Here is a 22,630-nt window from a genome sequence, read left to right on the forward strand (position 1 = left end):
AATAAAGAATAGATTTACCATAAGACCCGGCAACAATCCCTTTACTAGATACCTACCTGAAAAATTTAAAAACATTTATTCACTAAGACATATGCACCTGTATGTTCATTGGCCAAGACATGGAAAGAACCAAAGTATTCTTATATAGATAATTGGATAAGGAAGATGTGGTACATATGTATACTGTTGAATACTATTCAGACATAAGAAAATGTGAAATACAGCTATTTGCAATAATATAGATGGACTTTGAGAATGTTATGCTAAGCAAAATAAGTCAGCCAGAAAAAGCTAAGAACCTTATGATTTCATGCATATGTGAGATAAAAACTGAAACTCATAGACACAGACACTAGTATGGTGGTTAGCAGAGGGAAGGGGGTGGGAGTGGTAAAAGGGGCCAGTTACATGCTGACTTCTGATGATTTGACTTCGTATGGTATATACACAATGCTAAATGTTCAGATCATGTATCATAGAAATCTACACTTAAAACCTATATGGTCTTATTAACCAATATCATCCCAATAAATTTAATAAAAAATAAAAAATAAATTAAAAAATATCTCAGCCCTGGCCAGCTGGCTTAGTGGAAGAGCATTGGCCTTGTGTGTGAAAGTCCTGGGTTCAATTCCCAGTCAGGGCACACAGGAGAAGCACCCATCTGCTTCTCCACCCTTTCCCCTCTCCTTTCTCTCTCTCTTCCCCTCATGCAGCCAAGGCTCCATTGGAGCAAAGTTGGTCCAGGCACTGAGGATGGCTCTGTGGCCTCTGCCTCAGGAGCTAGAATGGCTCCAGTTGCAATGGAGCAACACCTCAGATGAGCAGAGCATCGGCCCCTAGTGGGCATGCCAGGTGGATCCTGGTCCGGCACATGCGGGAGTCTATCTCTGCCTCCTCGCTTTTCATTTCAGAAAAATACATACAAACACACACACAAGAAAAATCTGAAAAACATTTTGTTAAAAAAATCAAGGATTGTTTTCACAATATGACAATGTGAATAATTTAGTTCATTTGTTTCGATGATGTGTTATAGAATGTACACCTGAAACCTATATAATTATATTAATGAATGTCACTTTAATAAATTCAATAAAAAATAAATTAAAAAAATAATTCATCTGTTTTGTGTTACTCCCTTAAATGTTTAGTAAAATATTGAGTGTAGGTTCAGCATAACAACTGTCTGTGATGAAGATAAATGCTTCCTTTAAAAATCTTAGTGTAGGCCCTAGCCAGATGGCTCAGGTGGTTACAATGTTATCCTGATATGCCATGCAGGTTTGATTCCCAGTCAGGGAACATAAAAGAATCAACCAATGAATGCATAGATAAGTGGAACACTAAATCGATGTTTCTATGTCTTTCCCTTCCTCTCCCTCTAAAATCAATCAATAAATATTTTTTAAATGTTCTTTAAATAAAAATCTTGATGCATCAGATACATGGAAAAATCAGTCTATTTTTTTTTACTGACTTTCTCTTCCCTTGTATGAATTGCAGATTTAGATTTCATGTTTTGAAATGGCCCAAGAGATTCAGGAACTTCACCTGTGCTTATTTGCTACATAATGTAGGGAAGTTATTTAGTCTACCAAAATGAAGATTAAAATAATTTGAAACAAAATAGTTGCTTTAATTACCTGGATTTCTTCTTAAGATGGACTGTCGGACAACATCAGTGCCTAGAACATTGGCTTGCTTGAAACGTTTTGCCTTTTCTTCCAAAAACCATTCACCAGTTACAATCCTTAGCTGCCTACGCAGGGCAAAAGAGGAGAAAATTGATATTCAGTTATTTAGCCAAATATATAACTTTCAAAAATTCCTAATTAAGTAAAAAATAGCCAGTTATTAATAGAGTCCATCTCAATATCTGTAGTTTGATGGTTATTATTATGGCCAATATTAGTTGAATACATACCATATACTAGGTACTGGGTATTACTCTTCATGTTTAATATATTTTTATCTATATAACAACCCTTCAAAAATATTATTATCCCCATTTTACAGATGAGGAAAATAAGACTTAGAACAACAAAATGACATGTCTCATATCACATAGCTGGTAAGTAGAAAACATAGGATTTCATCCCAAGAAGTCTAGCCTATGGCTTAAGTTCTTAACCACTGCATTAGTTGTTAAATAACACTGGGGCACAATTTTTTTTCATTTTCTGTTGCATGAGGTTTTAGAACTTTTTCTATATATTTCTGCATCACTGATTCCAAATCTGAAATCTTCTTTTTGGTGCATGCTCTAGTTTTTATGCAATTTTAATTTCTTTTTTTTACAGTTAATGACATGCACTGGTTTTTAAAATGGAGTTAGTGGGCAACGACTCTTGGATTGAACATAACCACAAAGCAATTAATGTTTTACAAACATCACTTTTACGTAATTGTAGTTGTTTTTAAATATAAAAAATTATTATCTGATAAAATACCCTCTTATTCTATTTTACGATTGAATCATGGCTTCTTCTAATAGGTGTAAATGTAACTGGACAAAAGGAAAACGCAAAGGAATGCCTTTTGGTGTTCCCATGGTTTGGTGTGAACCTAAGGACCACAGCAGTGACTGTTATTTCTGTCTGATCCATACAAAAAGCATCAGCAAGAAAAAACACATATGATTGCATATCCTAATATTCCTTCAGCAATACGACCTATCCCACACTCTGAGACACTCCCGGTTCCAGTTTTCAATGTTTTTTTGTTTGTTTGTTTGTTTTTTTACAGAGACAGAGAGAGTCAGAGAGAGGGATAAACAGGGACAGACAGATGGGAATGGAGGGAGATGAGAAGCATCAATCATCAGTTTTTTGTTGGGACACCTTAGTTGTTCATTGATTGCTTTCCCACATGTGCCTTGACTGTGGGCCTTCAGCAGACCGAGTAACCCCTTGCTCAAGCCAGTGACCTTGGGTCCAAACTGGTGAGCTTTTGCTCAAACCAGATGATCCTGCGCTCAAGCTAGCGACCTCAAGGTCTCAAACCTGGGTCTTCAGCATCCCAGTCTGATGCTCTATCCACTGTGACACCACCTGGTCAGGCCAGTTTTCAATGGTTTTATTTCTTCTAAGGACAAAGAAAGTGAACATGGTGATCAAGTGTATTTTGATAAGATACATGAGGAAATGGTTGTAGAATCTGAAGGGTTTTCTTCTGATGCCAAGCAGTCATTAATCCCTCAGCAGTTTAGCCAACCCTAATTGAATGGCTTAGTAAGAGATTTGGGTCTATCAAAGAAAGCAGCTGAGTTATTAGCCTCCAGGCTTCAAGAAAAGAATGTACTTCACCGGACAGCTAAAGTATCCCATTTCAGAAAGCATGAACAAATTTTTGTGGACATTTTTTTCCAAAGACAAACACTTTTTTTACTGTCATGATACCAGTAGTCTTCTCAGCCAGCTAGGTGTTACCACTTACAGTCCAACAGAATGGCGGCTATTTCTTGACAGCTTTAAACAGAGTCTGAAATGTGTTCTCTTACACAACGGTAATGTTTATGCAGCAGTTCTAATTGGTTATTCAACTCATCTGCGAGAAGATTATAATGACATAAAAACTGTCCTCAACTTTCTGAAGTATGAGGAGCATAACTGAATCATTTGTGTGGATCTTAAAATGATAAATTTCATGCTAGGACAACAGAGAGGTTTCACAAAGTATCCTTGCTTTCTGTGTTTTTAGGAAAGCCGAGCTCAGGAGAAACACTGGACACAGAAGGAGTGGCAGAAACGAGAAGCTCTGGAAGTAGGGATGCAAAATATTGTGAATGAACCTGTAGATAATCAAGACTGGATCATTTCCCCCCCACTTCACATCAAACTTGGCTTAATGAAGCAGTTTGTTCAGGCTTTGAATAGAGAATGTGAATGCTTTCAACATATTATTTCTGCTTTTCCTGCCTTGTCTTTAGAGAAGAAAAATCAGATGTATTTGATGAACTTCAAATTCGAACCCTCATACGTGACGAAGAATTTGCCAGGAAGATGAATAAGGAGGAGAAAGCAGCATGGCAGTCTTTTGTGGCAGTTACAAAAAACTTCCTTGGCAACAAAAAAGCAGAAAAATATGAACTTCTGGTTCAAAGGATGCTGTTGGCTTTCTGCGACACTGGATGTAAACATGAGCATTAATATTCACTTCCTGGGCCCTGGCCGGTTGGCTCAGTGGTAGAGCATCAGCCTGGCGTGCAGAAGTCCCAGGTTCGATTCCCGGCCAGGGCACACAGGAGAAGCGCCCATCTGCTTCTCCACCCCTCCCCCTCTCCTTCTTCTCTGTCTCTCTCTTCCCCTCCCGCAGCCGAGGCTCCATTGGAGCAAAGATGGCCCGGGCACTGGGGATGGCTCCTTGGCCTCTGCCCCAGGTGCTAGAGTGGCTCTGGTCGCAACAGAGCGACACCCCGGAGGGGCAGAGCATCGCCCCCGGTGGGCAGAGCGTCGCCCCCTGGTGGGCGTGCTGAGTGGATCCCGGTCGGGCGCATGAGGGAGTCTGTCTGACTGTCTCTCCCCGTTTCCAGCTTCGGAAAAATACAAAAAAAAATTCACTTCCTGAACAGTCACCTTGATAAATTTCCCAAAAACCTTGGAGCTGTTAGTGATGAGCAGACTACTGCTGGAGCATCAAATGAGATTGTCTTCAACAAGTACACAAACGCAAGAGCTACAAATGCAAATTTTTGCTTGAATAGAATTAAAATAAGTTTTGCACAAATTTTTAAAAAAAATTTTATTTATTTATTCATTTTTAGAGGAGAAAGAAAGAGAGAGAGAGAGAGAGAGAGAGAGAGAGAGAGAGATGGGGGGAGGAGCAGGAAGCATCAACTCCCATATGTGCCTTGGCCAGGCAAGCCCAGGGTTTTGAACCGGTGACCTCAGCATTCCAGGTCACAGTCCGATCCACTGTGCCACCACAGGTCAGGCAGTTTTGCGCAAATTTTATGATTAAAATAAGTGTTTTAGTATGTTCTATTTCAAAATTGTAGACAAATTCTGAAGCAATCATCTCTTTTAGTGTATTTACTGCATTATATAAATTATATTTTCACAAAGACGATGCCCAAGAAGACTCTGCTTCATTATGTTAAACTAAATGTTGAAAATTTTACAATAAGATGAAAACTTAAAATCTTGAATTGCAAAAAACCTGTAGTTTACAGAGAAAAACTGATACCAGATTTGAGATCAGCACACTCGAATTAGGTAAGAACAAGTATTTTTGTGGATGCAACAATAATTTTTTCCCCAGTGTAATTTTCACTGGAAGCAGTGGGGGACAAGTGAAGATTCTGAATTACCAAGGGACCATGATAAGACTCTGTTTTCTGTTTTAGAATGTTACCTTACTGTAATATGATGATGGGGTTAAAGAAAAGAGAGAATGAGACAAAGAGACAGACTGGCCATGGCAATAGTCCAGGAGAGAGATGACAAGGCCCATGTTAAGGCAATGGTAAGACTAACAGAAAGGAGGAGATAAATTAAAAAATGTAGGTGGTAGAAGGGCTTGCCTGAAGTTCACAATCAATTGAATGTTGAAGGTAAGAAAGAAGGCTCTTTGAATAATCAAAGCTATTTTTAAGCTCTACCTGCAATAAACAAACCATTTCCCCCCACCCCCCTTACACAGGTCTATATACCATTCCCAGAACATAGCCCAGCTCTATTGTTGGGACAGTAGTATTCACCAACTACTTCCCCACCCCTTCCATGCAGGGTTGTAATGGAAAACAAGGTTGAAACAAGATTTAATCAAATCACAGAAATCTTTAAAAGTCATGCTAAGGAGTTGGAATGCCATTCTGCAGGCAATAAGGGAACTCTGGCAGTTTTTCTAAAGTTCAAGTTGAATAAAATAATCTTTGGAACATTATACAGAGAAGGGTGAAACCAGAGTAGGCAGGCAAATTCAGAAGCTATCGCAATAGGGGGGGATAGAAAATTATGAAGATGTAAACCAGGGTATCATAGGGGCAAGGGGTGAAAAGAAAGATGTAGATACTTGGGTCACTGAGAATAAGAATCAGCAAGACTGATCACAAATCTGACATGGTGGCTGAAGAAAAGTGGCTAAGAGTCAAATAGAAATTTCTAGCCCCAGAATATTATATCCAAGTGATTCACTAAATGATTTGACTTAGAAAAAACAATTGGATCCTAAATATAAAGGTCACTTCAGAAAAAATGTGTCAAATTGTTCTCCACAGCATTTACCCTGAAATCCTACTACTGACCATGAAACAGTTATACATGAAACAGTTCCTCTACTGAGAAAAGAATGAAAAATGCTATCTTTAAAACAAATTTTTCATTGAAAAGAAAAACCAAAGTATGCACATCTCAGATTTACTCCCAAATAGCTAGGTCACCTAATGAGAGGCAAGGGCTATTGAAAAAATTTAAGATGTAATCTACCAAAACCAAATGCTTGAATTGGTTAAATTCTTTCTGGGTGTATCTCAAGTGCTCTATAGACTTATACATTATTATTTATGTTGAAAATCTAGGTGGTTATTGTGCTATTCTAAATTCTAAAACTGTCTTCTGAAGGTTTCTATCCCTTGGTTATTCAACCAAATGCTAATAATCTGTTTACTGCTATGATTAAACTTTGCTGATGGCATTAAAGTTTCTAATCACCTGACCTTAAAATAGGAAGATTGCCTGAGATTACCTTGGTGAGCCCAAAGTAATCACTAAACACTTAAAACAGAGAAAGAAGAAGAGGAAGTCAGATGTTGAGATGCTGTAGAATAAGTGGGAGAGATTTCAAATATGAAAAAGATTGGATGCGCTTAGAGGACTCTGATATACAGAGGTCTAGATATAAGGACCACAGAGGGAGGTCTCTAAAAGCTAAGGCTGTTTCTTAGCTAACAGCCAACAAGGAAATGGGAGTGTCATTACCACAAAGAATCAGATTCTTCCCACCAAAATGATCTTTATTTTAAGATTTTATTTATTCATTTTTCAGAGACAGAGAGGAGAGAGAGGAAGAAAGAGAGATAGAGAGAGATGGTGGGAGGACCAGGAAGCATCAACTCCCATATATGCCTTGACCAGACATGCCCAGAGCTTCAAACCGACAACCTCAGTGTTTCAGGTCAACACTTTATCCACTGCACGACCACAGGTCAGGCCCACCAAAATGATCTTGAAAGTGAAATTTTCCCAGAGCTTCCTGATAGAGCTCAGCTAGCCCATACCTTGATTTCAGCCATGTGACCCTTGAGTAGAGAATATAACCAAGCCAACCAAGACTTCTGAACAATAGAACTGTAAGATAATATATTTGTGTTGTTTTAAGCTGTTAAGCTATGGCAATTTGTTATGATGGAGATAGAAAACTATTATGATAATAAAATTCAGAAATATATGTTTATATATATGTTGTGAGAAGATAACTATGGAAAATCCAGAAACACAATAAGGCAGAAGTAGGCAATCTGGCCTGTGGACCAAATTCACCCAAATACCTATTTTGGCCTACAAGCTTGGAATATTTTTAAGCTTTTCAGTGGTTGGAAAATATCAAAAGAAGATTTCATGATGTGAAAATTATATTAAAAAATCATTGTCCCTAAATAGTTTTCTTTGAATATAGTGATGTTCATTTTTTCCTGTATTTTCTCTGGCTGCTTTTCTAATACAAATGCAAAGGTGAGTGTAGTAGAGAACACATGGCCATAAAGTCTAAAATATTTCCTCTCTGGCATTTTATATTTAAATAAAACTTGCTAACCTTTACAATATCAAAAAGAGTACACAAAATTAAACAAGAACAAGAAGAATAATATAGACCAGTGTCTGAAAAAACAAATGGTGGCATGCCAAAAATCTCAGCTCTTTTTTTTTTTTATGTTTTTGGTATATGTGGTGAGGTGGGTAGCACACTGAGAGCAGTTTTAAATGTGATAGGGGGAGAAAAGGGACATCTAGTCTACATGTCCTAAGAAATAGGTCTCCATATTATCTTTACCATATACATCTAGAGTTGCCAACACCTAACACAAATAAGATCTTCCCAGAATTATTAGTCATTACCTTTTGATATTTTTGTGAGAAAACGAACCATAATCTTGTTATTTGCTCAACTCAGATATGCACCTGAGTCATTTGTCATTTCAGAGCTCTATGAAATCAGAACAATCTCATGACATTATGCCTTTGCCATCTTCTCAGGTCATAGAAGTAGATGGATGGTTTAGTAGAAGAAAGATAAGGAAAATACCTAGTGAGTGTAAACCATGTACCAAGTGAAGTACTAGGTAATTTATTTATGATATATCTAATTCTCACTATAAGCCACAGGTAGCTATTATTGCTCTCAATTTACAGATGAAACCAAAGCTCAGGTAGGTTAAATTATCTAACTAAAATTAAGAAGGTATTATAGGAGAAACTAAATTTATACAGTAAGGCCATATGCTTTATATTTGATAAAATTGTCAGATAAGAACTCATACCTGTCAGCTATAATAAAGCTTTGAATAATGGTGAAAACCTACAGAAGCCAAGGAACAATGTTCAGTATTTCATATAATGGGCAGTGATTATATTTGTGTGTATTTGGGGATAGAGTAGAGGAATAAAGGAAGGGTGAAAAAGGAAAGAAAATAAACATAACACTCAATGTAAAATTCATATCCCTTTCTGCCACATCAATCTGACACTTGAAGAATACAAGGCTCGGAATTGATTTTGTTTCCTCCAAGTCGTACTCGAGCAGGGGTCCCCAAACTTTTTACACAGGGGGCCAGTTCACTGTCCCTCAGACCATTGGAGGGCCGCCTCATACAGTGCTCCTCTCACTGACCACCAATGAAAGAGGTGCCCCTTCCGGAAGTGTGGTGGGGGCCGGGTAAACGGCCTCAGGGGGCTGCATGTGGCCCGTGGGCTGTAGTTTGGGGATGCCTGCTCTGGAGTATGGGCTTGACTGAACTTAAGTGAATTACATTCATTATGTGTGATTAATGATTCCTGCATATTCAGAATTTTCTAGGCCCTAATTTTCTTTCACATTAAACTCCTGAGACTTTAAAACTTTCACTTGGAAACTTATTTAAATATAAAGTCAAGTTAAGTTCTCCTTAGATTTATAAGGGGAAAAATACCTTTTGTCCTGCAATTTCATTCTTAGGTGCACTCCCTACAGGACTCTTCTCAAACATTTTTTAACAGAGGTCAAGTAATAAACACAATTTATAACATAATCCAGAAAATAAACATACAAACATACCCATCTACATATATATTTACATATTTGTATATATTTATATGTATTTACATTTATAAGTGTATACACAGGGTGGGGCAAAAGTAGTTTTAAATTAGTGAGTATGTGAAACAGTTTACTCTTATATTATTTACTAATTATTGTATCATTTTCCATAAAAACTATAAATCTGCTTTTGTCCCACCTTATGTACTACATTTATTATTACACTTATACACACATATATGTATATGCATACTGACACTTTCTATTCTATTTCATTTTTAAACATGAAAAACCTACCGATTGGTCATGACCCACAGTTTGAAAAACCTATTCTAGGGATACTCTTGTACATATTGTCAGGCAACATGAATAAGAATGGCACAGCAGCATTTTTGTAACATTATAAACTGAAACAATATAAAGGTCAATCAACATGAAAATAGATAAATTATAGGATGATACCATAGTGAAGATGAATATAATGGCATGCACAGTAACATGGATAGATTTCACAAAAAATGTAGAGCTAAAAAAGTCACAAAGAGTACATACAGTATAATTTCCATTTCTATAGTACTCAAAAATAAAAGAAAATAGGAAAAAATATTACTTAGGGACACATCCATATGCAGTAAAACCATAAAGTAAAGCAAGTGAATAAAAAATGCAAAACAAGAATGTTCTTTTTCTCCAACCAGGTGATAAATATACAAATACTCTTTTTATTATTGTTTAAGCCATTCATATACATTACAGAGTGTCTTATATACCATATTTCCACATGTATAAGATGCTCCCATATATAAGAAACACCTTAATTTTGGGGCCTGAAATTTGAAAAAAATGTATTACCGGTACATAAAGTTATTGAACTCAAGTTTTATTCATCATAAAATTCATACAACTCCTCATCACTGTCAGAACTCCCATCCATTAGCTTGTCCTCATCTGTGTCTGATGATGAATCACTGTCTTCAACAATGAGTACAAAAACAAGCACGAAAAAGCAGGAAATGCAAGTAAAAAAAAAACTACAACCACTGTATAAGATGCACTCAGTGTTTAGACCCCAAAATTTTTGAAAAAGGGGGCATCTGATACATGGGGAAATACGTTATCTGATATTTTCATATTAAAAATGTCTCTACTCCATGTAGGTAGTAAGATAAACAAAGCATTCTTAAAGGAAGGAGGATTCTTTTTTTAAATCTTTTTTATTGATTTTAATTTATTGTGTTAACATAGATTCTAGTGTTGCACCGAATGCATCTCCCCTTCCCCGTATTCCCCTCAACATCTCCTTTGCCCCCCTCCCGATAGTGCCCTCCCCCCTTCCCTTCAGGTTTATCCCATCCTATCATCCCCTTTCCCTCTGTCCTCTTTTCCTCTGGTCTCTTTGATCTCTCCTCTGTCTCTATTCCGTTCCTCAGTTCACACTGTTCATTGGATTCGTCAAACGAGTGAGGTCATATGATACTTTTCTTTTTCTGCCTGTCTTATTTCACTTAACATAACATTTTTCAGGCCCATCCATGTTGTCACAAAAGGTAAGATTTCCTTCTTTTTCATGGCCCCATAGTATTCCATCATATATATGTACCATAGCTTTTTAATCCACTCGTCCACTGACGGACACTTGCGCTGTTTCCAGATCTTCGATATTGTGAACAATGCTGCCATAAACATAGGGGTGCATGTTTATGGAGGAGAGTTTTTATATGTGGTTAACAGGTGGTTGAAAATAGCATGTCAAGGCACTCAAAATACCTCCTTACCATGCCCCAAATCTCTGGGTCAATGTGGGTTTATTTTGTCCCTTGAAGCTAGATTATGAAAATTTGCTACACTAGGGATAATTTTGAAATGATTATGTGGCAACTGTTAATACCTATCAGACTAAAGATCACCAGGAACCCATCTCTGGTTGAACAAGTTGAGATGTTTGTTCATTGAGATGGAGGAAAACACATGCCATGAAAAAGAAGGAAATCTTACCTTTTGTGACAACATGGATGAACCTGAAAAATGTTATGTTAAATGAAATAAGCCAGGCAGAGAAAGAAAAGTATCATATGACCTCACTCATTTGACGAATCCAATGAACAATGTGAACTGAGGAACGGAATAGAGACAGAGGAGAGATCAAAGAGACCAGAGGAAAAGAGGACAGAGGGAAAGGGGATGATAGGATGGGATAAACCTGAAGGGAAGGGGGGAGGGCACTTTCGGGAGGGGGGCAAAGGAGATGAAAACCATTGGACATCTCAGGAATAGGGCATTTAAAAAGATATAAGATTTGGGTTTATGTTAGATTACTTTTGGGACAGTTCAAGGGAACAGGAGTCTGCTATAGATTAAGTGATGTTAAGAAACAGGGGTAATGATATAATTGGCATCTTAATAAGTTTTATCTAGAAGAAGGGAAGGCTAGAACAAGGCTAAAGCTGTAATTGGTAAGGAAGCACCATGTCATTCACATTAGCCAAGAAAGAAAGGGGGATGTTTGGTACACTACACTGTGGCTTGAATGGTCACCTTGCTTTTGTCTATACTTAGACAATATTATGAAGTGTTGTTATTCTGTCTCACTTTATTAAGGGTGCAGAGTGATCTGTGAGATGCTTGTGTTTTGAGATTATGTCCAACCGAAGAACTCCGTGGCCTACCTCTAAGTGTCAGAGCAGCTCCTAACATCACCAAGGCCTACTTGTAAGTGTCATATCAATTTTCAGATGTCAGGAGCTATATTCCATTTTTACATGGTAAAAGACTATACATTCCCTCCTGCACTTTTTCTGTGTATATTCAAACCATTGGTACTATCTTCTTTCAAGTTTACTGACAGAGATGCATATTTTATCTATTTTAGTAAATCATTACCAATTCATCAAAAACAAAACATCACATTCCTCCTGCATTAAAAAGGGACTCTAATAAGGACATAGAACTGCATGATATGTTACAACATGGCATGAATATAAGATCAGCTTGTAAATACTGTATCAGAAGTGTTTCATTTTTTGGTTTCCTGCCATGTAGCTTTAATCTTCAAGGTCTTTTTGAGTTCAACTGCGGTGCTAATTAGGAAAAATGATCATTTCAGCTGTCTTTGTGTTTAACAGCAACTATCTCAGCTAACATAATCATGTGGAATTTTATTTGTCTTATTAAAATAGCAAAATGAAATAACTGGCTGTGTTAGGGTCTCTCATTCTGCTTCTATAGAGTTAACTTTAAAACTGGACCTATAGCAACCATCTTGTTAAAATCAAAAGGGGTTAAAGATAATGTCAGTGGCTGCTCAGCCCATTGAAACAGCCTTCTTTCATCACTCCTTGCTCCAATCTTTTCAGTGCCACAGCAATACAATCTCTTTACTTTTACCCAATCCAAAGTAAATGACAATAAAGGGTGTGCTTCCGACTGATTACAGAATGAGTCACTTTCTGACTCATCTCATCTCTTAGAGGTCAGGGTGGAAATTTCAATTTTATGGTCTATTAAACATGGAGACAGCCGAATGGCACTGCAATATTCTCTCTCAACAAACAAACATTCACTGCCAATAAAATATCATTCATGCTTTCTTTTTAAAAACCACTCTATGAATAGCAAACAGGAGAGTTTCAATACTGACGGATTAAGTCTCTGAGATCACACAGACTAGTAGCTGGAATATTGGAGAAATAATGGCCTCTCTTCAGCTTTAAAAATGAGGAGGAATTTTGATAGGTCAAATTAAACAATCATTTCCAGCTGTCACAGAAGTATATAACTATAAGTTGTTGTTGCCACAGTGGTTTAAGAATCAGACATTGAAAGCTCTGTTTCTCCCTTAGGATATTTTAACTCATTAAGTCGATTCACTCCATTGATGAGACAATGTAATAAACTCATCTTTCCTCTTAGACTGTGAAAATTCTGAGGTTAGTTCATGTTTTATACATCTTTGTATCCTTCATAATCAACAAATGTTCTAAAAAGGTATATATACATGGGTTGATGGGTGGATCAATTGGGTAGGTGGATGCTTGGGTTTATTAAGTTATTGTTTCATCAATAAAAGAAGTACACATGATTCAGAAGTTCTATAGTAATACATCAACATGCCCTAATGAAGACATAGAACTTTCAATTTGGCATTATTTATTTTTATGTGGTAGGCAGTTAGACAGATGAGCAGAGCAAGGACTATGGGCCAGGCACAGAAGGTCACCAAGGCAAAAAGCCCTAGTTGCCTAGCAATGGGCAAAACAGGGAAAACAAAGACCTCACCCCCTAGGGTGACATTTCCTCCTTCAGCTGATCATGCACTTTAGGACCCCTTATGTCATATTGCTGGTCATGGAATTTGGGCCCTTCCCTGACCATTCATCCCCTGGTATATTACTAGTCATGTGGTTCGAGATTCTCTCTTAGAGGTCAAACAAATAAGAAAGCCAGAGAATAGCACTTAAGCATTCACCCCTAGAGATAGCATCTAGGCCTCACTTGTGTTTCAGCTCTGGGCCAGGAATGCAGCAAAATCAGATAAAAGAAAGCCACAGCTGACCTTAAGACCAACAGCATTGACTAATGACCCCCTGCTCTGGCACCGACCCATCAGTGGAGAACACGACCCCAAAAGAACACACCTTGAAAGCTGATGTATATGCTATTGATATCCTCACCTGGGACCTCCCCTAAAACCCCCACCCTTAAAATCCCTTAAGACAGAGGTCCCAGGGCACTTTCCCTTCTAGGAGTACACCCACACCTTTCTCTTCCTCCTTCTCCTCTTCTTTCCTCCAGGTGTATTTTTCTTGTACCTCTCTTTCTCCTAAACTCTAGGGGCTCTCACAAGACTTGCAACCAGGGGAGGAGAGGGCAGTGGCAGATTGTCCAAAGCTAAACCCCTGAACCTGTCTCCAAGGTCCCTTTCCTCTAACTTTCTTTCTGTAAGGCCAATGAATTCTTTTACTTGCTGCATTTTGACTCTTTTTAAATTTTTAATAATTTTAATGTATTGTGTTAACATGGATTCAAGTGTTCCACTCACGCCCTGCTCCCATGTGCCCCATTGCACCCCTTCTACCCTCCTCACCTTAACTCCCTCTTCCCTTCCCTCTGGGATTTGCTGTCTTGTTATCTGTATCTATGTGTTATGTGTGTGTGTGTGTGTGTGTGTGTGTGTGTGTGTGTGTGTATATATATATATATATATAATATTACTAATCTCTTTACCTTCTCTGATTCCATCCCCTCCCCCCTTCCCTCGGACAGCTATCCCTCTGGTCCCTGTCACCATGCCTCTGCCTCTATTCCATTCCTCAATTCACTTTGTTCATTAGATTCCACATATAAGTGAGATCATATATTTGTCTTTCTCTGCCTGGTTTATTTCACTTAGCTGCATTTTGTCTCTTGATTGAATTCTTTCTCTCAAGAAGATAAAACTTGAGGTCTCATCACTTCTACTGTAAGACTTATACCCTTCTGACAACAACTTTCTTATATTTTTCTGTGACAGCTGGAAATTTACTCTCTTCAGAGGACAAATGTACTTGGCATGGTTCATGGGTTTGTTGTTTTATATTTAACCCCATGATCCTGACATAGAAAAACCATATTTGTTTCATAAATTACTTAAGCTTGTAATGCTTTAAGTGAAACCTTGTCATCCATCTAAACCTTTAATAAACATCTATGGAGCACTTACTATAGGCATTATTTTAGGCACTAGAATTACACCACTGAACAGATAAAACAAGTTCTAGTGGAGGAAGAAAGATAATAAAAAAGACAAATAAATGAACATATAAAAACACAGCCTGACCAGGCAGTGGCGCAGTAGATAGAGCGTCGGACTGGGATGTGGAAGGACCCAGGTTCGAGACCCCGAGGTCGCCAGCTTGAGTGCAGGCTCATCTGGTTTGAACAAAAAGCCCACCAGCTTGAACCCAAGGTCGCTGGCTTGAGCAAGAGGTTACTCAGTCTGTTGAAGGCCCGTGATCAAGGCACATATGAGAAAGCAATCAATGAACAACTAAGGTGTTGCAACGTGCAATGAAAAACTAATGATTGATGATTCTCATCTCTCACCATTCCTGTCTGTCTATCCCTCTCTCTGACTCTGTAAAAAAAAATAAATAAATAAAAATAAAAACACAGAAAGTAGTTATACAGGGGATGGCAAAAGTAGGTTCACAGTTGTGATTACACAAAACACAGTTTATTCTTATATTATTATTTGTTAAGTTTTACATTATTTCCCTAAAAATAACTGTAAACCTACTTTTGCCTCATCCTGCATTAGTTTCGGTAGGCTACCTCTATAACAACCAACTTCTAAATTTCATTAACTTAGCACATTAAAAGTTTATCTCTCAATATACACTAATGAATCTGACATGATTTAAGGGAAAATTTGTATGAATTAGACCTACAGTTACCATCCATATTGACTAGCAGATGAATTGATGGCAAAACTTTTTAATTAAAATGTGTGAATACATAAGTCCCTTAGATCTTGTATTGAAAAGTAATGCTTTAATAATTGCGAGTGGTATTTAGAAGTTATAGACAAAATTTTTCTCTCCATACAAAAGCTTGAAAGAACTAAATTGCTTGAAGGGCTCATGAGTCAAAGTTTTAGTTACTGTTGACTGAGCAAATGAGAATTCAGGTTGTAGAAAGAAAAGGGTCAACAGTAATGGAATAAAAAATGGAAATGATTAAATATTAAGTATCAAATAAGATAATATTGCATAGGAATTAGAAAAATGTTGTTGGCCCTGGCCAGTTTGCTCAGTGGATAGAGCATCAGCCTGGTATGTGGATGTCCAAGATTAAATTCCTGGTCAGGGCATACATGGAAAGTGACCATCTGCTTCTTTTCCCCTCCTTATCCCCCTTCTCTCTCTTTTCTGCTCTCACAGCCAGTGGCTCAATTGGTTCAAGCATCATCCTAGGCACTGAGGATAGCTTGGTTGGTCTGAGTGTTGGCTTCAGGTGCTGAAGATAGCTTGGTTGATTTGAGCATCAGCTCCAGATAGGGGTTGCAGGGCGGATCCCAGTCAGGGTGCATGAGGGAGTCTGTTCTCTATCTCCCCTCCTCTCACTTAGAAAAAAGAATAAAAAGGCTGTTGAGAAATTCCTTATAAGTCCTCAGACTGCAATTGGAGGTCAGTCATTTGTTAAAATTCCATTTCCTTCTTCATTGCCCTGAAATAGCAAACCTCACCGTGGCAGAATTGGGTAGGGAAAGAGCTGGTGAAAAACAAATGAAGAAACTTATTTATTCCAATTTTATTAACACATATTCTAACCTCTTAGCATTCTTATTTACACTATCTATAAAATATAAAATCAATTGCCTTTATTACCTAATAGATATATTTTAAGACTTTGAATGACTATTCCCTAGGAGTAACTGTGATCCAGAAATAGAACAGATCTCACAGAAATGGAGGATCCAATTGTAAATCCTTGATTTGATAAAGATAATACTGAGTATCTACTGGTTGTATCCTATGTATTTCTCCACTAGAAGAAAGATGTATATTCTAATTGATACATATTATTATACAGAACCTCACTGTGCTTTACAATTTTTCAATTGTATAATTTTTAATTTTGTTTACCAATAAAAAATTTTCAGATTTATGAAAATACAAGAAATGACAAAAACCAAAAGAAACAAGAAAGAATAGAATCATTCTTATAGAGGGCTTAAAATAATAGAGCTATAATTTATAGACATTAAAGTAATTACAAATAATTTATTCAAGAAATGATAAGAAAAGTGTGAGGTCAATAAAGAGTTAGCAAACAGAGCAAAAGCAAAATGAAAATTCTAAAATCATAAAACACAACTGAGCTTATAAAATAAATAGATGGATTTAAGAACAGATTAGCCAAAGAAAATATTAGTAAATTGAAAGACAAATCAGAGAAAAATATGAAATGAGTTCATAGATATGAAATGAGTTCAAGGTTAGAAAATATAGAAAGGATAGAAAAATTAGAAAGGAGTATAAGAGCTATATGAAAGATGTTGAATACCACTAAGATACACATTTGGGAGATCTTAAGTAGAGTAGAGAGAAGATGGGGAAAAAACAATAGGTATAAAGTTATTATCTGAGAAATTTTTAAATATAAAAAAGTCAAATAAGTACAGATTTAAGATGCTCTTATTGACATCTGATTTTTATTTTTTTTTTCAAATAAAACACCTTTATTTTGATGAGGCTCACTTTGTTGTATTTAATGGCTCACACTTTTTCTGTAATGTTGATAAACTATTTACCTAACGTTAGATTCCAAAGATTTTTTCTATGTTTTCCTCTAAAAGTTTAGAGTTTACATTTACATGTAAATTTCTTATACATTTTGAGCTAAATTGGGACATCTGATTTCTTAACAGAAACATTGGAAACCAGCAGCCAATGGAATAAATAACTTTAAATTACTAAAAGTTAATAACATCTTACCTAGAATTCAAAAACCAGTAAAACCAAGTTTGAAAATGAAAAATGAAAAAAGCAATGATATAAAAAACAAAATTAGAAAGTATTTATCACTTAGCAGAAGTACACTGAAGGAACTACTAAAGGCTATACTTTAGAAAGAAGAAAAGTTACTCCAGATAGAAACAGAGATGTAGTAATAAAAAGTATGGAGCAATGGAAAGGGTAACTATGTAGTGAATTTAAGTGAACATTGACTATAAAATAACAATAATATCTTCTGGAATTAATTATGTTATACACTGAATATTGTGTCCCCCACATAATTCATACATTGAAATGTAATCCCCACTTTGATGGCATGTAGAGGTGATTGCTATACTTGTAAAAGAGACCTCAGAGAGCTTCCTTGTCCCTTAAACTATGTGATAACACAGCGAGAAGACAGGTAGCTATCTATCATCCAGGAAGCAAGCCCTCACCAGACAACAATCTTCCAGAACATTAATCTCAGACTTCCCAGTTTCCAGAACTGTGAGAAATAATCTTCTGTTGTTTATAAGCCACTCAGTCTATGGTACTCTGTTATAGCTGCCTGAATAAACTAAGAAAAAAGTGTGCATGTGTATAAATAAATATATATATGTATATGTGCTTGTGTATATAGTTATAGATAAATATACAGATATTTAAAATATACAAGAATAGCACTAGGAGAGGAAAGAGTTAAAAGATTTTAAGATTTTAGTATTTTCTTGGAAGTGCAAACAGCACTAATTTATATTAGATTTTAATAAATCAAGAATGTATGTTGTAACTGTAGAACAACCATTAGGTGAGTGATAAAATATACAAATAATAGGAAAAAATAGAAAAATATTTAGACAACCTAAGTGAAGAGAAATGAGTAGAGAAAAAACAGATTAGATGGGATAAAGAGAGAGTGAGTAAACAGGTGGTAGAGTTTAAGTAAAATATGTGAATAATTTCATTGCTACAAATGGAATATATATCCTAATTAAATGACAATTGATGGATAGGATTTGCACCCCCACCTACTCAAGTATATACTGTTTACAAGAGACATACCTTAAGTATAAGAAAACATGAAGCCTGAAAGTAAAAGAGTATAAAAGATTTACTCAATATACAGTTATCAAAAGAAAATTGTTGTAGCCATACTAATTACAAAGTAAACTTTACGGAAAAAATCAGAACTAGAAATGAGAGACTTTTCATAATTATGAGAGTTTCTGTATAGCCATAAATCCTCACAATCTTAAATACTTAGGCACTCAAGACTATACCTTGAACATATATAAAGTGAATATTATCAGAACTAAAATGATAAATAGAAAATTCACAATAATTATTGAGAGATGTGTGTGTATGTGTGTCTGTGTGTGTGTGTAGCAGATAAGACTATTTAAATAAAATATCAGTAATGATATGGAAGACTTAGACAACCTGATTAACAAACACATTTATTAGACCTATTTAGGACATTGAAATCAACAACTACAGAATGCATTCTCTTTCAAGGGTATAAGAAACATTTAACAAAATTGATCATATGCTGGGCTGAATTTCAAAGATTGAAATCATACAAAATATGTTCTTTTACCACAGAATTAAGTTAGAATTCAATATTAAAAAGATACAGAAATTGCCCATGAAATCAGAAATTAAGGAAGATAATTATAAATAATTCATAATCAAAGGAAAAGATCATAATAGAAATTAGAGAACAGAATTAAATGTATATCATAAAAATAATTTACATAAAAATGCGTGAGATGCAGGTAAAACAGTGAAAATAAGGAAATTCCACACTTAAATACATATTTTAGACAGGAACAAAGGCTGAAAACTAAGTATCTATGCATCTGCATCCAAATATAATATTAATAATGAAAAATAAATTAAAACCAAAAATTGTAAAAGGAAAGAAAGGAATAAAGAGCATGACAGAATTCAATAAAACTGAAAACATATATGCAACATGGCATGAAAAAAATAAAAGCTTTGTGTTATAAAAGAAGAAGAAAAACACTTTTCACAGATGACATGATTGTGCATAACAAAAATCTGAAAGGCATCGCAGAAACTTTTGTAATTAATAAGTGGATTTAACAAGATAACTGAATACAAAGGTAAAACCACCCATGTCAATTGCATTTCTATAATTGCATATCAAAAAAGAAGATAAAAAATTCAAAAGACACTCTCTATAATAAAAACAAGATAATCAAAATAAATTTAATAATGTGTAAATTTTTTACCAGAAAACTATAAAATATTTTTGTGAGAAATTAAAGAAAACTTAAATAAATAGAGATTGTTGATTGACACTAAATATTGAAAGATGTCAATTCTCCTGTGAAGTTATTTACTGATGTAGTGCAAAATTGATAAAAAAAATGCCAGTAATGTTTGTTTCAAGGAATTGGTTAAAGTGGTTTTAAAATTTATATGACAATATCAAGGGTCAAAAATAGCCAGGGCATTTCTAATGGATATAAAATTTTATTATAAAGCTACCATAATTAAAATAATGTGGCATTGGCACAACGTTACATACATAATAGAGTGGCCAGAATGACAGTTGATTTTTAAAGATTACATTGTAGAGCAGTGAATAAACAATGATCTTTTCAATTAATGTTGCTAGGTCAAATGGATAGCCATATTAAAATATAATAACACTGGGGAACAAATTTTTTTTTCATTTTCTGTTGCATGAGGATTTAGAACTGTTTCTATATATCTCTGCATTGCTGATTCCAAATCTAAAATTTGTTTTTTGCTGCATGCTCTAGTTTTTATGCAATTTTAATTTCTTTTTTTTACAGTTAATGGCATTGAGTGGTTTTTAAATTGCAGTTAAAGGGCAACGATTCTTAGATTGAACATAACCACAAAGCAATTAAACATCACTTTTACATAATTGTAGTTGTTTTTAAATGTAAAAATAAATATCTGATAAAAAACACCCTCTTAATTTGTTTTAGGATTGAATCATGGCTTCTTCGAGTAGGTGTAAATATAAGAATAGTCCTGACACCTTCTATTATATATGTGGCTGTTACACACTTCAACGTCAAAGGTGCAATATTTCATCATTTGTGACATGTGCATATATTGTCTATTTTCAAGTTCCCCTTGGCGATCAAGACAAGAATTGGGCTCCTCATATTGTGTGTCATAATTGTGAGGAAATGCTTCATGACTGGACAAAAAGAAAACGCAAAGGAATGCCTTTTGGTATTCCCATGGTTTGGTGTGAACCTAAGGACCACAGCAGTGACTGTTATTTCTGTCTGATCCATACAAAGGGCATCGGCAAGAAAAAAAAGCATATGATTACATATCCTAATGTTCCTTCACCAATACAACCTATCCCACACTCTGAGACACTCCCAGTTCCAGTTTTCAATGGTTTTATTTCTTCTAAGGATGAAGAAAGTGAACATGGTGATCAAGTGTATTTGGATAAGATGCATGAGAAAATGGTTGTAGAATCTGAAGGGTCTTCTTCTGATGCCAAGCAGTCATTAACCCCTCAGCAGTTTATTTATTTATTTATTTATTTTTTCATTTTTCTGAAGCTGGAAACAGGGAGAGACAGTCAGACAGACTCCCGCATGCGCCCGACCGGGATCCACCCGGCAGGCCCACCAGGGGCGGTGCTCTGTCCCCCAGGGGGCGATGCTCTGCCCATCCTGGGCGTCGCCATATTGCGACCAGAGCCACTCTAGCGCCTGAGGCAGAGGCCACAGAGCCATCCCCAGCGCCCGGGCCATTTTTGCTCCAATGGAGCCTTGGCTGCGGGAGGGGAAGAGAGAGACAGAGAGGAAAGCGCGGCGGAGGGGTGGAGAAGCAAATGGGCGCTTCTCCTATGTGCCCTGGCCGGGAATCGAACCCGGGTCCTCCGCACGCTAGGCCGACGCTCTACCGCTGAGCCAACCGGCCAGGGCCCCCTCAGCAGTTTAGCCAACTTGAATTGAATGACGTAGTAAGAGATTTGGGCTTATCAAAGAAAGCAGCTGAGTTATTAGCCTCCAGGCTTCTAGAAAAGAATATACTTCACCTGTCAGCTAAAGTATCTCATTTCAGGAAACGTGAACAAATTTTTGTGGACTTTTCTTTTGAAGACAAACACTTTGTTTACTGTCATGATATCGGTAGTCTTCTCAGCCAGCTAGGTGTTACCACTTACAGTCCAACAGAATGGCGGCTATTTCTTGACAGATCCAAACGGAGTCTGAAATGTGTTCTCCTACACAACGGTAATTTTTACGCAGCGGTTCCAATTGGTTATTCAACTCATCTGCGAGAAGATTATAATGACATAAAAATTGTCTTCTACTTTCTGAAGTATGAGGAGCATAACTGGATCATTTGTGTGGATCTTAAAATGGTAAATTTCCTGCTAGGACAATAGAGAAATTTCACAAAGTATCCTTGCTTTCTGTGTTTGTGGGACAGCCAAGCTCGGGAGAAACACTGGACATAGAAGGAGTGGCCGAAACAAGAAGCTCTGGAAGTAGGGATGCAAAATACTGTGAATAAACCTGTAGTTAATTGAGACAGGATCATTCACCCCCCCCCCCATTTTACATCAAACTTGGCTTAATGAAGCAGTTTGTTCAGGCTTTGAGTAGAGAAAATGAATGCTTTCAACATATTATTTCTGCTTTTCCTGCCTTGTCTTTCAAGAAGATAAAAGCAGGTGTATTCAATGGACCTCAAATTCGAACCCTCATATGTGACGAAGAATTTGCCAGGAAGATGAATAAGGAGGAGAAAGCAGCATGGCAGTCTTTTGTGGCAGTTACAAAAAACTTCCTTGGCAACAAAAAAGCAGAAAACTATGAACTTCTGGTTCAAAGGATGCTGTTGGCTTTCCGCAACATTGGATGTAATATGAGCGTTAAGATTCACTT

The 22,630-nt window shown here is 36.4% G+C and overlaps 1 protein-coding gene and 1 non-coding gene across 7 annotated transcripts in view; one reads left to right on the forward strand and one right to left on the reverse strand.

The window, feature by feature from the left end:
* The window catches only part of SYTL5 (synaptotagmin like 5), a 130,871-nt gene that overhangs the window by 63,025 nt on the left and 45,216 nt on the right, over nt 1-22,630 (reverse strand). For all 6 annotated transcript variants that reach the window (XM_066249762.1, XM_066249761.1, XM_066249764.1 and 3 more), the window contains one exon: nt 1,647-1,762. In XM_066249762.1, the coding sequence (XP_066105859.1) occupies nt 1,647-1,762 (116 nt within the window). The remainder of the gene's footprint in view (nt 1-1,646; nt 1,763-22,630) is intronic.
* TRNAT-UGU (transfer RNA threonine (anticodon UGU)) lies at nt 571-646 on the forward strand. Its single transcript has one exon. It is a non-coding gene; the product is annotated as a tRNA-Thr (tRNA).

The sequence above is a fragment of the Saccopteryx bilineata genome, chromosome X (genome assembly GCF_036850765.1).
Source record: "Saccopteryx bilineata isolate mSacBil1 chromosome X, mSacBil1_pri_phased_curated, whole genome shotgun sequence".
NCBI classification, from domain to species: Eukaryota; Metazoa; Chordata; class Mammalia; order Chiroptera; family Emballonuridae; genus Saccopteryx; species Saccopteryx bilineata.